Source organism: Artemia sp. Qi Xiang Cuo, chromosome 6, assembly GCF_049724085.1.
Source record: "Artemia sp. Qi Xiang Cuo chromosome 6, ASM4972408v1, whole genome shotgun sequence".
NCBI lineage: Eukaryota > Metazoa > Arthropoda > Branchiopoda > Anostraca > Artemiidae > Artemia > Artemia sp. Qi Xiang Cuo.
In genome coordinates this window covers 52495443-52510309 of record NC_142799.1, presented here as the reverse complement: position 1 = coordinate 52510309, position 14867 = coordinate 52495443, and the positions used below count along the sequence as shown (strand labels likewise).

The 14867-nt window shown below is 35.5% G+C and overlaps 1 protein-coding gene across 1 annotated transcript in view; it reads left to right on the top strand.

The window, feature by feature from the left end:
- LOC148951364 (tetraspanin-7-like) overlaps positions 1–14359 on the top strand; it is a 45526-nt gene extending 31167 nt beyond the window's left edge. The window contains exons 4-5 of the mRNA XM_089090264.1: positions 7863–8000; positions 12359–14359. Of these exons, the coding sequence (XP_088946390.1) occupies positions 7863–8000; positions 12359–12514 (294 nt within the window). The 3' untranslated portion in view covers positions 12515–14359. The remainder of the gene's footprint in view (positions 1–7862; positions 8001–12358) is intronic.
- Positions 14360–14867: the final 508 nt, after the last annotated feature.

Genomic DNA, 14867 nt, shown 5'->3' with positions numbered 1-14867 from the left:
AAGTTTCTTCTCGACTGTGTTTGAAGTCTGCTGGTCTTCTCGCAGTATTGCTTCATAAGTTTGGCTGGGCTAGAGCCAAAAGCTTTTTTCCAGGTATGGATATGCCATTTAGGACCCAATGAATAAGGAAGACTTGCTCCATTTATACGTGCATGGTATGCCCAACGTTTTGAGCAGCTAATTTGCTTTCCATCGCAAAACTTCACGGCAACAGACTTATAGTTCTCCACAAGATTGGTTGTCGAATTCATGCAGAGCATGTCTGTTTTCCGGCAGACGGTTTCAATACCAGTTTGTATGTCTTGAAAATTTTTTTTGGGTACGCTTCTCCGCCAATCCTCTGCTAAGCACCCTTCGGGTAATCCAGCTTTCTTTGGAAAAGCATCATCACATTTTGAATGACTCCCGAAAACATCCTTGGGGCCTCTTCGGAGCAGGTCTCTCAGCTTCTCAGCTGTACTTTGGTCTTCTGAGTTTTTCTTTATTGCTCCCCGAATGTTTTTTGTAAGCTTTTGGATCGTGTTATTTGGTAAAACTTCAGCACATATTTCTTTTTTTGCTTTGACAAGACCGTGGAGGTATTTCGTATGGCTTTTTGTAACATGATTCCCACATTCTTCTTTTTCAATAAACGAGCCATACGGGACGCTTTGCTTTAGTCTATAAAAAACGCTAGAATCTCTGTCACCAGTTTACCAAAAACGCTTTAACCCGTGCATCTCTTCACTAATGTGGAACCTTCAACAAAAATGTCTGTTTCCATACTTTTAGACGGACCCTTATAGTTCAATAAGCATGCATGACTGACAGGATTTTCTCCCTTTTTCATAGCTCTGAAGCAAATATAACAATATTTATTTTTTATCCCTAAATATAATAGTTTTTTAGTAAAAGCGTCAATAATGACCCATACACATCCCTTGGCTGTGTAGTCATGGCCCTTGCTGCGTCTGTTCCATCCCCTTCACACACTACTGTAGTCCAATAGGAACTATTCAAAAACTTGTCATCGTGAATTGCCATTTTCAGTGACTCCTCTCCGTTCTGCTGTAAGATATCCGTCAACGTTTCCATCCATACCGTGCGAATTGTCGATTCAGCTTTCATAAAAGTCTCTTTTGACATAGGGCAGATGCCTAAGACGCCCAGTATTTCAGATAGTGTGGCGTAGCACTCCACCCGTCCCTATAACACCCCACATAGCCTTAAAGTTCATATCTCCTCGTACATTGGTATAGTGCTCTGCTGTTCCTTTAGGCTTGTTGTCTGTAAAGGTTGTCAAATAGTTACACTTGTTGTGGGAGAATCAGGTTCGTTTTTTACGATTTTTTTCATTTACACGCACCACATTCTGCGACTAAGTTGGTTCTGAGTCCAATGGACGACATTTTGGTTATAAACACCTTGGAATGTAGGTTTCCGCACTTGAATCTGTGAAGTATAACTTCAGTAAGCTCGTCAACAAAATGGTACCATGTTCACAATGGAGTTTACGCTAGGAATCATTGAGATGTCTATTCTGTCAGATAAATGTCGATTCGTCAAGGGCGGAGACGATGACTGAGGTCTACTACTTCCTGAAGCCTCTGGATCATCTCTCCACTGAGTGTTGCCTGTGGCAATAAGAGGGATAGATTCTTCTGGATTACCTTGCCTCCTAAAAATCAAAATATATATCAACAGCAGTGACTGCTTTTGGCGTATCATTATCCTGCTAACATTTTCATAAATTTGCACTTTCTAGTCCGACCAGCTTCTCCATATAGCCTTGTGGATTATGTTGATTTTTTTAGAAATAATATTGTGCCTTATTTGTGGTCATTTCATTTAAAACTGTTATAGAAAAATACTGAAATTCGACGAAGCATTGCTATTGTAGACACCCCTACAAAATAGGATGATAAATTTTGCATTTCTTGGGAGGAGGGCCCCCTGATTCTCAGATTCTATAAATTTTAGACCACCCTTCTTTTTGGTACCCTCTGCAGTCCAAACTTAGCGCCTTCTTCGTGGTGTCAGTCTGCCCATGCTCTTACTTTTTCAGACTAAATAATCCTTCTAATTTAATTCAGTAATGGTAGCAATTCAATTCAGAGATTGGTAACCAGCAAAATAGATTAAAGACCTCCCCCCCCCCCCCCCCCAGTCCACTTACGACGTGTATGCCTTTGTCTATTATCGCTTTTACACGATTTTTCTTGTTCCATATGCACGACATGGAATATACTCTTTTAGACGTAATCTAAATAATATATCTAAAGAATTCAGATATAATCTAAATAAATTCAGTAATGACCTTATAAAAAGCTATGTTGATCAATTCCAGAATCATTTATTATTAAAAACAAAATAATAGACACGACTGAGGCTGGATCAAATGGCAATGTTTTTTTTACAAATGAAATAACGAACTGTTACCGAAGAATGAAGAGGGAGGGAAAGAGAGAGAGAGAGAGAGAGAGAGTTTGATAACTAGCCAAAGAGATTTAGAGCCCCGTCCAGCAAATTACGACGCGTATACCTTTGTTGCTTTTACACGATCTTTCTTATTCCATATACGATATTTGGATATAATCTTTTCGATTTTTAATGTATATCGTTGCTTCTGCCAAATTGGTCTTGAAGGTGGTCTTCAAATCTGTCATGAGCCCCGGGCCCCCTCCTTCAAGATTTTTCTGGCGCCCTCATTTCACTTTTGCGGATTTTTTTAATAAACGTGCTAATTCGGTGAATTTGTGGCGTCTTTGTCAAATTGACCCCCCCCCCCCCCTCAAGGAAAAAATGCTCTAGATTTGACTTTGCCATTAGTTGGGTTGGGACAGGGTAGAAAGTTAATTTCTCCAGACCCATTACTCCTCTCCCACCATCCCTGGTAGTAGTATTTTAGTAATACGGTTGACAAGACAGTCCCCCCTATTGTAGTAGTCACTCCAACAAGACAGTACCCCGTTATTGTAGTAATACGTTTGAGCGGCCAGTACCCCCTTATTGTAGCAATACGTTTTGTAATTTATGTACTTACCGCATTTGTTTTAGATTAAGTCATCCTTTGTTAATCATTTTTCTTCTGGTCATTTTTATGTAGTTCTCTTAGCTGACAAACTCCAATTCAAGATAAGTTGACAATTAAACGCAAGTATGACCCGTCCTAGCCTCAGGTATGTTTCCATTCAGGGGGTAAAGTGGGGTTATATTAGACAGGAGAAACAGTAAAAATTTAATTTTATTTATAAATATATGCATAATTAATGGAACGGATTAGAAACCTGAAAAGTTTGGAATAAACCAAATAAAAAAAGAGCTACAATTTGAAGTTACTTTCGATTTTTCCGCTTTTATCCATGCTGTGCAAGAGTCCAAAATATAAAAACACAAAAACAATCGTGGAGGAATAAATTAAAAGAATCTAGAATTTTCAATCCGGCCTATTAATTTCAATTTTTTTTAATTTATAGTACTTTCGATTGCTTCAAATTTTCCATTTCTTAGGCTCCAGACCTTTAAGAAAAAAGCTACCTGGTTTCACTTTAGATTTTTTTTTCTATTTCCTGAGAATTAAATCAGAAAAAAAAACGGCCAAATTTTAGATCCTTGTTCAAAGATCACTTGTGCAAAATTTCATTGTGCTGGTATGTCGGGTCATAGAGCAACATCTCTTTTCGTAGCATACGAAAATTAACATTGCAATGAATTTAGCGACTTTTGCCTTAAAAATATAGACGCTGAGTGAGCGTTTTTAATTAACGCCTGCATCATTCAATCTGGGAATTAATAAATGGATCATCATATTGTGTAAGAGCCAAGCCTTTTACTATAGAGGCAAGCATGAGCTGTTGAGTTGAAATTTTTGCCAAGAAGAATTCTCAATAGTAGTTTCATAGTTAACTTTTCAGTTAACTAAGAATCCATTCGTCAAAAAAACGTTCAAAGTTAACTAAGAATTGAAAAGACAAAAACTACAAAATCTACTTATTAGTTAACCAATGAAGTAAATCGAACTAGGCTCTGGTTTGTTGCTCCAGGAATGATGCTTGGGAAGAGAAAGGTTTTATTTTTAGCTAGTGAAGAGAAGTCTGGCTCAAATGATAAGTTTTCTGCTAGAAGGGAGTTTACTATTGGAGAACAAAAATTCTCATCTTCTCAGAATTGATAGTAGAAATGTTCTTAAAATTAATAGCACATAGCTACTGCAAATCAAAAATTTTGGCTGAATTTTTTCAGCCAAGTGTGTCAAGAGTGAATGATCTAGTGCCAGAGTAATATGATATAAAGTTTGTAAAGTTTATCATAATTCTTGGAGAGTGAAAGATCTTATTTATTCGCATCTGCTTTAACCAAAACTAGTTTTAGTTCCAAGGTGTTGAAAGGCAGTTGGAAAATAAACAACTATCAAACAGTTTGTGGTAACGAACTGTAAGTAAGGAGCGACCCGGCTCAATGGTAGCCGAAACTCTAAAAAAACGGGATTTTGATACCGGTAGATACATCAAAGGAATCAGATTCTAATGTTGATTTCAAATATAAAGTTTCACCAACTTTAATCTTACCTATCAAAAGTTACGTACTTGAAAAAATTCGGTTCATTTTAGAAAAAAGGGGAAAATACCCCCTGAAAATTATAGAGCCTCAATGAAAATCACACCATTACATTCAGAGTATAATAGGACCTTATTTTAGTGGCTTCAAATACCTACCTGCAAAAATGTGGAATTTTGCATTCTTTTGCCAGAAGAAAGATCACGGATGCGTTTTTATTTTTTTTTTTTTTTTTTTTTTTTTTTTTTTTTGTTTTTTTTCAAAGGTGATCGTCTCGACCCAGTTGTCATCGAATATCATTGCAGGGCTCATTGGAATTTAGAATAAAAGCTTTAGGGCTCTTTTTAAGTAACCAAAAAATGAAGGACAACTAGGCCCCCTCCCACTCTAATTTTTTCCCCAAACTCAGCAGATCAAACTTTTGAGATAGCCATTTTGTTCAGCATGGTCAAAAATATGATAAATATGTCTGTTAGGATGACTTTATACCCCGAAGTCCCCGGGGGGGAGGGCTGAAAGTTATGAACTTTACCCAATGTTAACATATAGTATTGGTTATTGGGAAGTATACAGACGTTTTAAGGGGGATTTTTTCTGGTAGGGGGGGGGTGGGTCGGGGGGTATATGGGAGGATCTTTCCATGAAGGAAATTTTCATGGGGGAAGGGACATTGCTATGAAGGGGTTTCCGGATTTCCCATCATTATTAAAGAAAAAGATCAGAAATAAAATGAAAAAAAAAGTTTTTCAACTGAAAGTAAGGAGCAACATCAAAACTTAAAACGAACAGAAAATGTTACGCATATGATTGGGTTCACCCCCTAGTCAATACCTCGCTCTTTAAGCCAAAGATTTTCTAGTACTTTCATAAGAGCTATTTATTCTAATTAACGGCCTTTGTGATTAAGGGGTCATTTTTAAAGAATTGGGACAAATTCGAACTTTAGCTTAAAGAGCAAGGTATTGACTAGGGGTGAACCCCTTAATATACGTATTAAAAATCTATGAATATATAAGTTCGTTACGTAAGTTAATTCGTAAGTTACGTATATTTATTACGAATAAAAACGTTCGTAAATAAAATTAAACAAGTTTCGAGAAAGCCATTTAGCCTAATAAAAGTAAAATTAATGTTCAATTTTTTTTTAATTATTCGTGTATGGTGAGCCGAAACTAAAACCTGCATTAATTCAAAAACGTTCAAAAATTAAATAAAAAACAAGTTTTTTAAACTGAAAGTAAGGAACGACGTTAAAAGTTAAAACGAACTGAAATTATCCCGTATATGAAAGGGGCTGTCCCCTCCGTAACGCCTCGCTCTTTACGCCAAAGTTTGACTTTCTCACAACTCTATTTTTTTAAGCAATAAAAAACTTTAGCGTAAAGAGCGAGGCATTGAGGAGGGGACAGCCTCTTTCATATACGGGATAATTTCTGTTCGTTTTAAGTTTTAACGTCGTTCCTTACTTTCAGTTTAAAAAAAACTTATTTTTTTTATTTAATTATTACAAAAGGCACTTGGAAAATAAAACACCTGCAGATACCGACTGGCTGTATATGTTGTCTTCTAAAATACTTTTAAGAAAGAACTTGTCCACCTTCAATGTAAAGAGTGGGGTTTGAGGGATTACAGTCCCTCTCATATATAGGACAATTTCTTTTCGTTTTAAATCTTCCTTACGCTCTTTATTGCGATTTAAGAACCTTTTTATATTTTTATTTTAAGAAAAGGCTAAGTAATTGCTTGAAATATTGCGCAAATTTTTCAAGTATGACAGCATAATATTTGCTTGGGTATTCATCTTTTTAGATTTGATGTGTGTGTGTGTTTGTGTCTCCAACTCCAACCTAGGGAGCTTCACCATGTCCTCAAGATACAAAAAAAAACTAGGGTTAAGACCCCCAATACTCAGACAGTGCCTAATCTTGGACAAACATCTTGATTAAAATGCATCTTTCCTAAACATAGGTAACAGGCTCCTAATCTTGGACATCGTGTATATGGGTTTATATAATTGGGGTTGGCTAATAGTTAGAACTAGACTTGCTGGGATTGGCTTGCTACAATCTTCGGAAACTTTGTTTTTCAATCTTAAATTTAAACAAAAGCTACCCCTTCAGCCTGGCCTATTTTGATTCAACTATTTTGCTTTAAAAGGCTTCTATGAGATTAAATCGGTCCAAGATTTAACATGTCTATGAATTAGCTACTTTTTCTGACTGTGGATCCTGTGTCCAACATCGGACAGTATTTTCCAAGATTATGCTCTAGCTTTAAATGTGTGTCCAAGTTTTGACTCCGCTACTAACTATTATCCATTTAAAATATTCAGCATTGTTCATGGCTAAAATATTTAAGCTAATCACATTCTTATTTAGAAAATTTAGACAAATTCAATGATAAAACAACTCAATGTCAGTGTCAATCTATAATAGAGATTTTACAGTGGTTTAACTATTGAAGTGGTGATTAGCTGTTTGACTACTGGTTATCTCTGTCTCCAATATTTCAACTAAGTAGCACTCCAGGTGGCAAGAAAATGCTGGTAGCCTCAGACTTGAGTGAGATGAGTTTTAAAAAGTAACCCAAAGCTTTTGGGGTTTCTTATGAGTTGGCCAAGCCACAAGGCTCGAACAGAGTAGGGTGAAAGAAAGATGGTTCTAGTGTGTCAGCCTTGCTTTGAACTTCTGCTAGTCTTGAAACTTTTGTTGAGACTCGACTTGAGGAAATAAAATAGGTTTTGATTTTGTGCTTTACTACAACCAATAAAACTGAAAAAAAAGCACAAAAAAAATCAAGCTTAGATCCAATTAAAAAAAAGCTATAAAGATAGTAAACTAGCATACTATAAAGATAGTATGCTAGTAGTGATAATATTAGTATTTTTGTTTGCAGCTAATATTTGTGTTAAATATTGAAGGACGTCCAGCAAGCAAGCAAAAATTTTCTATTTTTGTTGTAACTATGCAGGAGCAAAACTAATGGAAAAAAATTTATATTTTATTCAGTAACTTACTATTATTAGCAAGCTATTGAACAAAGCAAGTTATATAGCAATACATAAGGAAAGTGATAATAAGTTAAAATTGATTAACAATATTTTACAGGCTGATAACGAAGAAAAGTTTATATCTTTATTGTTGGAACAAGAGCTTTGATGCTTAATAAAATAAAAATTCTCAGGTATTTTGATATTGTGCCATTTCTTAGTTACAAAAAAATACCCTGGAACAGATGTCTTAATGAACTTTCCTTCTTACTTTCACACATATGGGAATTGATCTTTACTATCATGTGACATAGTAATATTTTTTTATGTTTGATAGGTTCACTGCTGTGGAGGGGATAGCTATGCTGACTGGTATAAAACTCCATTTTCATATCACCAGACGATTGTCCCTAAATCCTGTTGTGTAAACCCTGAAAGCTGTGATGTATTGAACATGAATCATATATTTCAGCAGGTAATGGCATTGCTCGCAGGCCATTTGATTGTTAAAATAATTACCGACTTTGAAAGATTTACATCAAGATGAGATATTGTCAGCCATCTATCCTTTTGTTAATATGCTTTTTATTTAACGGAATTACATATAAGAACTATATGAGTATACTGTTAGTGAAGAATTGCATAATTTAAGGTATTTTCATTAGTTAGTCTTTTCTTGGAATGCAATTAATCGATACTATAAGGTTAGCAGTAGGTTCTAGTGGGATATCGTTGTTCGATAAATGTTTTGTCGCCACCAACAAAAAGAAATACAGCGGAAAGGACTAAGTGACGTCGCTTTTTAAATTCCGATTGGTATTTCTGACTGAGAAAAATTCTAAGAAGTCTTCCAAGAATATTTTTAGGAAATGGACCTTTCAAGGAACAGAAAACTAGAAGAATTAGTACTTTTTTGCAATAAATTTCCGGAATAACTTTTTCGTTTTTTTGACAGTTTTAAGAAGCGCATAGATAGTATCCCTTTTATTTATTTTAAACCCAAATGTGTAGTCCGGACCTAATTACAACCTAGCTTAAGTTTCTCTAAAGTCCAGTTCTTTCGGAAGATTTTAAATTCTGTCAAGTGATCACGATCAAGTGATTGCCAGTTGAAAGTTGCTATGCCAGCTGAAAAAAAGGTGAAATTTTCACCTTTAGCCTAGAAAAAATGTGAAATTTTCTAAAATTGTCATGGAAAAGTTCTTGAAAGAAAACTTATCAGATTATTGTTCTGTCTTTTTTTTCTTCTTTTGAAGAATATTAACATTTTATTTCGGGTGTGTAAACAGGGAGTTTTTATTCATCAAACAGTTCGTGGTAACGAACTGTAAGTAAGAGGCGACGCGGCTCAATAGTAACCGAAACTCTAAAAACTGGAATTTCGGTACCAGTAGATACAGCAATAGAATCATATTTTTATGTTGATTTCAAATATATAAGTTTCATTGTTTAGTCTCAAAAGTTACGCGCCTGAGAAAATTTGTCTTATTTTCAAAAAAAGGGGAAAAAACCCCTAAGAGTCATAGAACTTTAACGACAGAACTTTAAAATCACACCATCAGATTCAGCGTATCAGAGAACCCTACTCGATCCAGTAGTCTTAGAATATCGTGAAAGGTCTCATTCGAACGGAAATTAAAAGTTCTAGTGCCCTTTTTAAGTGACCAAGAAAATTGGAGGGCAACTGGGCCCCCTCCCATGCTATTTTTTTTCCCGAAATCACCCAATTAAAATTTTGAGATAGCTATTTTGTTCAGTATAGTCGAAAATCTAATAAATATGTCTTTGAGGATGACTTAATCCCCCAGAGTTCCCGGGGGAAAGGTTGCAAGTTATAAACTTTGCCCATTGTTTACATATAGTATAGGTTAATGGGAAGTATACAGCCGTTTCAGGAGGTATTGTTTTCTGGTGGTGGGGGGGCTAGGAGGAGGGGGTTACTGGGAAAGATGTTTTCTTGGGGGAAGGGACATTTCTATGAAGGGGGTGCCGGATTTTCCAGTATTATTTAAAAATCGATCAGAAATTAAATAAAAAAAATATTTTTTCAACTGAAAGTAAGGAGCAACATTAAAACTTTAAACGAACAGAAATCATTACGTAATGAGGGGTTCGCGCTCTAGTCAATACCTCGCCCTTTACGCTAAAGTTTTTTTAGTACTTTCAAAAGAGCTATTAATTCTAATTAACCGGCCTTTGTGAGGGGTTGGTGACTCTAACTTCATCGTAAAAAGCGAGGTATTGACTAGGGGGCAAACTCCCTAATTAAATACACGTAATAAAACCTACGAATATAGAAGTTCGTTACGTAAGTTAATTCGCAAGTTGCGTCAGAACAAAATTTCGCGAAAGGCAATTAGCCAAAAAAAGTAAAATTAATATGCAAATTTCGTTTTAATTATTCATGTAAGGTGAGCCAAAATCAAAGATTTATTAATTCAAAAACGTTCAGAAATTAAATAAAAGAACAAGTTTTTTACCTGAAAGTAAAGAGTGACATTAAAACTTAAAACGAACCGAAATTATTCCGTATATGAAAGGGGCTGCCCCCCCCCCATCAACGCCTCGCTCTTTACGCTAAAGTTTGACTCTTTTACACAATTTTAGTTTTTTAAACAATGAAAACATTAGTATAAAGAGCGACGGGATGAGGAGGGGACAGCCCCTTTCATATACGGAATAATTCCCGTTTGTTTTAAGTTTTAATGTTAAAAGCTTAATGTTTAATGTTTTAAGTGTTGGTGTTAATGTTTAAGTTTAATGTTAAAGTTAAAAAATGTTTTTTTTTACTTAATTTTTTGTAAGGGTCTACAATAGTGGTTCTTCAGAAGAAGACAACACTTAAAGCTTATTGCCGTTTTCTTTTATGACATTGAGAATTTGCTTAAAGTCTGCAACTAGTATTGATAATTCTGGTTTTGAGTTAGAGCTATCCTATGTGTTGGCTAATGTACTACTCGTATCTTCTTGTCAAGAGTTTTTCCTTTTACGTCCCATTATGCACCAATAGACTTGATATATATCCAACTATCCTTGAAATAATATTTTCACACTAATTTACTCACAGAGGCCTTAAATGTGTCTTACTCTGACGAGAGCATTGAATGAAATTTTGCCTTAGGGTATTTTTAGTGGAGAAGAGATATATAAGGGTTGAACTTGTAATATTACTTTGCTTGCTAAATAAGCTTCTAAGTTACATTTATGTATTCTTTCATTGGTTTTATATGTGTACACAAAAATTATAACATCCACGATTGTATTTTGAAGGGTTGTCTACGCTGGATTTTGGGATTACGCTTTTTCTATACTATTGAATTCCGCAACGCTTAATAACTCTACGTAAGACCTTATGTCTACCTAATCCTCAGACGGAACAAAAAGGCAAGAGCTTTGACCAGCGAAGTTGAACAAATATTGTTGTTTTTTCTTACACTAACGTGTCAAAATAGATGTATTTGGATTTATTTGACTTTAAAGTTTCTGCAGATGATAATTATGACCGTTGTTTTTGATAATGGTAAACTTACATAAGAACAACATAGCATTGCCCTGTAAAATTGTTCCGACATGAATGGGCATAGACCTAAGAACCGTAACACAATGTGTAAACCTTACTTGAAAATTTGCAGGGTCCATGATATTTTTAGTGAATCCCAGTGAGGCTCTTGGCTTCAAAGGGTAAATAGATTGTCGGTGCCTTTGTTATTCAAACTAGAAACTTAAGGAGATTAGAGACGATGAAGTTCTTTGACGCGAAAATAAAAGGTTAGAGAAATAAATACGGCACAAAAAGATCGTAACAGTGGTATTAAGTAAAAATACCAAGTCATAATAGAAATAGCTATCTAATAGCAAGCTTTTGTGTCCTGGAGCCTATTTAACAATGTACAAACTTCAGGAATTGTTATTTTTTTCTACTATGCACTTAAAAGTACTTAAAAAAAACTTAAAAGTACCCAGAACTCTAAAAATGATATCTGATTTTTAAATTGACTAAGTGGAGATCTACATAATCATATATACGTCTTAAAAAAAACTAAGAAAATCGGGGGACTTAATTTTTAATGTAAAAGACCTTCATCTGCAGTATATAATTTTACACGTAGCAGGCGCTAACCTTGAAAATAAGGAGTGTGTGTGAAAAATCAACAGAAAATGAGCGAGAAAAATATATCATTATAGAGCTCTATGCAGTAAATCCTGAGTGCTGTCGCAAAAGACAAACACTGCCTAAAATCTTACTATTCACCAATATGGATATTATTAAAATTATTCAAGATTAAACGCTTCAAACTATTAGTTATTTCCCTTACCTATAAAAACATTTTTTCAGAGAACAAACAAGGCTATCCTCTTCTGTTATATTTATCCCTTTAATTGACTGTTGAAATATCAATGGAATCCTTATTTTCTTCTGATTATCACTTTTATTACTAAATTTTTACATATTCCTACTAGCCTATATTTGTTCAATAGACCAACTGAACCTAGCGGTTGTACCACCCTATTGATTGTTGTGTTTCTCGACGATTAGATGTAGGTAATTTGGGTGTTACAACCGTTTAGTTGGGCTTCTATATAAACAATGAAAATCTCAGCTTGTTTCTTTTCACGATTCACTGTGGCAACAAAGGAGAGAACTTAGGCAACGAAAAAATCTTAACAGTTGTATAGAAACCAAAGGAAAAAACACAGAAAATCCTTGTTTTCAGGTATGAATAGACCGGAGGCGGAGCCAGGGGGCCAAAAAATGTGCTCATTTTAATGTCCTTGATACTTTAAAAGCTTTATATATTGTCCCGTTTGTCATATTCATTGCTATATTTTTAGGGTTGTTATGGAGCCCTCATGGTATTATTGGCTTCAAACAGTGGATGGATTGTTGGCGCTATTGTTTTATCAGTGTTTTTTCAACTAATTGGTGCTATACTTATGTGCTGTCTTGGAAAAAACACTCATCGAGCCAATTATTCACAACTGCGATAACTATTATGTCTTTTAATTCGCCGATATTTTACTGGAATTTCCAATTATTCATAGCTGCGATGACCATCATCTTTCTTAGTTCCCCACTTTGCTGAAATTTGGAAACTGTGTTAAATCTGAGTCATTGATATTTCCCTCTTCTATGGTGAAAACTGTGCTTATTCATTATATAGGTTGTGTTTTCTCTGAATATTTTATTATTTTAATATTGGGTACACGTTCAATACCAGCAATCTGGGTAGCACCAGAGGGACTATTGCTGTATACACATGCTCCTATTATTCAGACTAGCAGACCAGAATCTATTTTTTGGCTTTTTGAGTGGGGATTGTGGTAAGTTAGTCAAAACTCTAGAAAAATGTGGACTATGTGAAATTAGGGAATATAGAGCATCTGAACGTTTGGGTGGGAGGGTAGAGGCTAGAAGTTATCTCCTCCTTCCTTGCGCACGTACCTATTAACAATATTACCTGTCGCTGACATTTTCTTTATTTTTGAGAAGAAACAAGGACTTGCTGTATAGTGCTAGTTCGCTGACTAGGTTTTGTCGGTAAGGAAATGTCTCTCAAAAGTAACGTGATTTGATTTTTTGTGTGTTTGAGTGTGTTTTTCTTTTTCATTGATATTATTACTATAACAAAAACGGGTGCGCGTGTAACTGAACCACCGTGCAACTGTACCATCGCGCAACTGAACCACCGGGCAAAATAACCCTCGTGCAACTAAACCCCATTTAACTGAACCCCCGTGCAACTGAACCACCGTACAACTGAACCACCGTGTAACTGAACCATCGCGCAACTGAACCACTGAATTCAGATTTTTAGCATTCTAAAAATATCAGGCAATATCATTGGGTAAAACAAAAGTTAGAATTTTTACTTGTTCAACCTTGTTGGGATTTTTGTTTCTTAGAGTTATGATATAAACGCCTGTCAATATTCATAAAAAAGCTTTGTTTTATTTTAGCAAAAAGAAAGAAGATTCGATGTCATAAACCATTAAAGCTGATTTATTTCTCCTTTTTTTTTGATGAATCAGACCTTTCTGGACGTTAAGTAATAAACATATGTGATGAAAATATTTGACCTTTGTCAATCTAGATAACGAATTTTGATCAGATGTCTTTGGGGAGATTGCAGCTAAAAAGGATATGGGAGGAGTGACTGGTTGCACTCCAGCCTTTTTTTCAACATTCCTTCAACATGCCCTGAAAGATTAAACTTTAAACCCTCAGCTGTTCTTGAAACATTACGGATTCATTAAAATACATCCTTTGATGTATCTCCCTCTCTCATTAGCTACAGAACAACCAGAGAAACCGATTGCAGAAGTTTAAGTACCGTTTTAAGTTTTGTAATTTGTCCATTGATTATAGATAGTGTTTGCTATTGGGAAACATAAAATATTTTTCGCGTGAGAGTTTTCTTAAGGAGGGAGGGAGTTTCTGGAGGATTTTCCATAAGAAGAACATTTTTGCGCGGAGGGCGACAAGACTTGCACATAAATTTCTCTTTTCCACTTTCCTTTGCACTTCTCAACTAAACTAAAAAATAACAAAACTCAAAATAAAATATTTAAATTTGGAAAATCACATCTTCCGCGAGGGGGTATTTTCCAGGGGAGGATTTTTCCATGGAAGGGGGGGGGGTAAACCCCTAGACCCGTAGACAGCGGCAGGGCTAAGGGAGCCCCCATTAACAGCCATAGAAAAGGAGAAATAAATCTGGCTTTAAGAGTTTGTGACGTCCCATTTTCTCATTAATCATCTTAACAGTCATTTATATCATTATGTTAAAAAGCAAACAATTCCAACAAGGTTGAACATGTAAAGATTCTAACGTGTGTTTTGCCAATCGTAAGTATGGTGGTTGAGTTGCACGAGAGTTCAGTTATACGAGGGTTCAGTTGTACGGTGGTTCAGTTGCACGAGGGTTCAGTTGCACTGGAGTTCAGTTGCACGACGGCTCAGTTTAAAGGGGTTAAGTTGCACGAAAGTTTTGATGTACGAGGGTCCAGTTACACGGGGGTTCAGTTGCACGGTGATTTAGTTACAGTGGTGCAGTCGCTCCCAAGCAACTGCTCCCGGAGGTTCTCCCTAGCTCAGTTACACGGTGGTTCAGTTGCAAAGGAACCACAAAAACATAAATTTGGTGTTGATTAATGTGGATTGATTGTGCATCGAAAAAAGGGATAGCCAAAGACTTTGAGTACTCCTATGAAAAGCAAAATAATAGATAAAGAATTGGTTTCGTAAATAAAGGATTAAGTGTTAAAGATTTCTGGATGGTAGCAAATTAAAAAACGTGGAAGAGATAAGTCCTATCTCTGCCTATAAGGGCAAAAAGTTTTT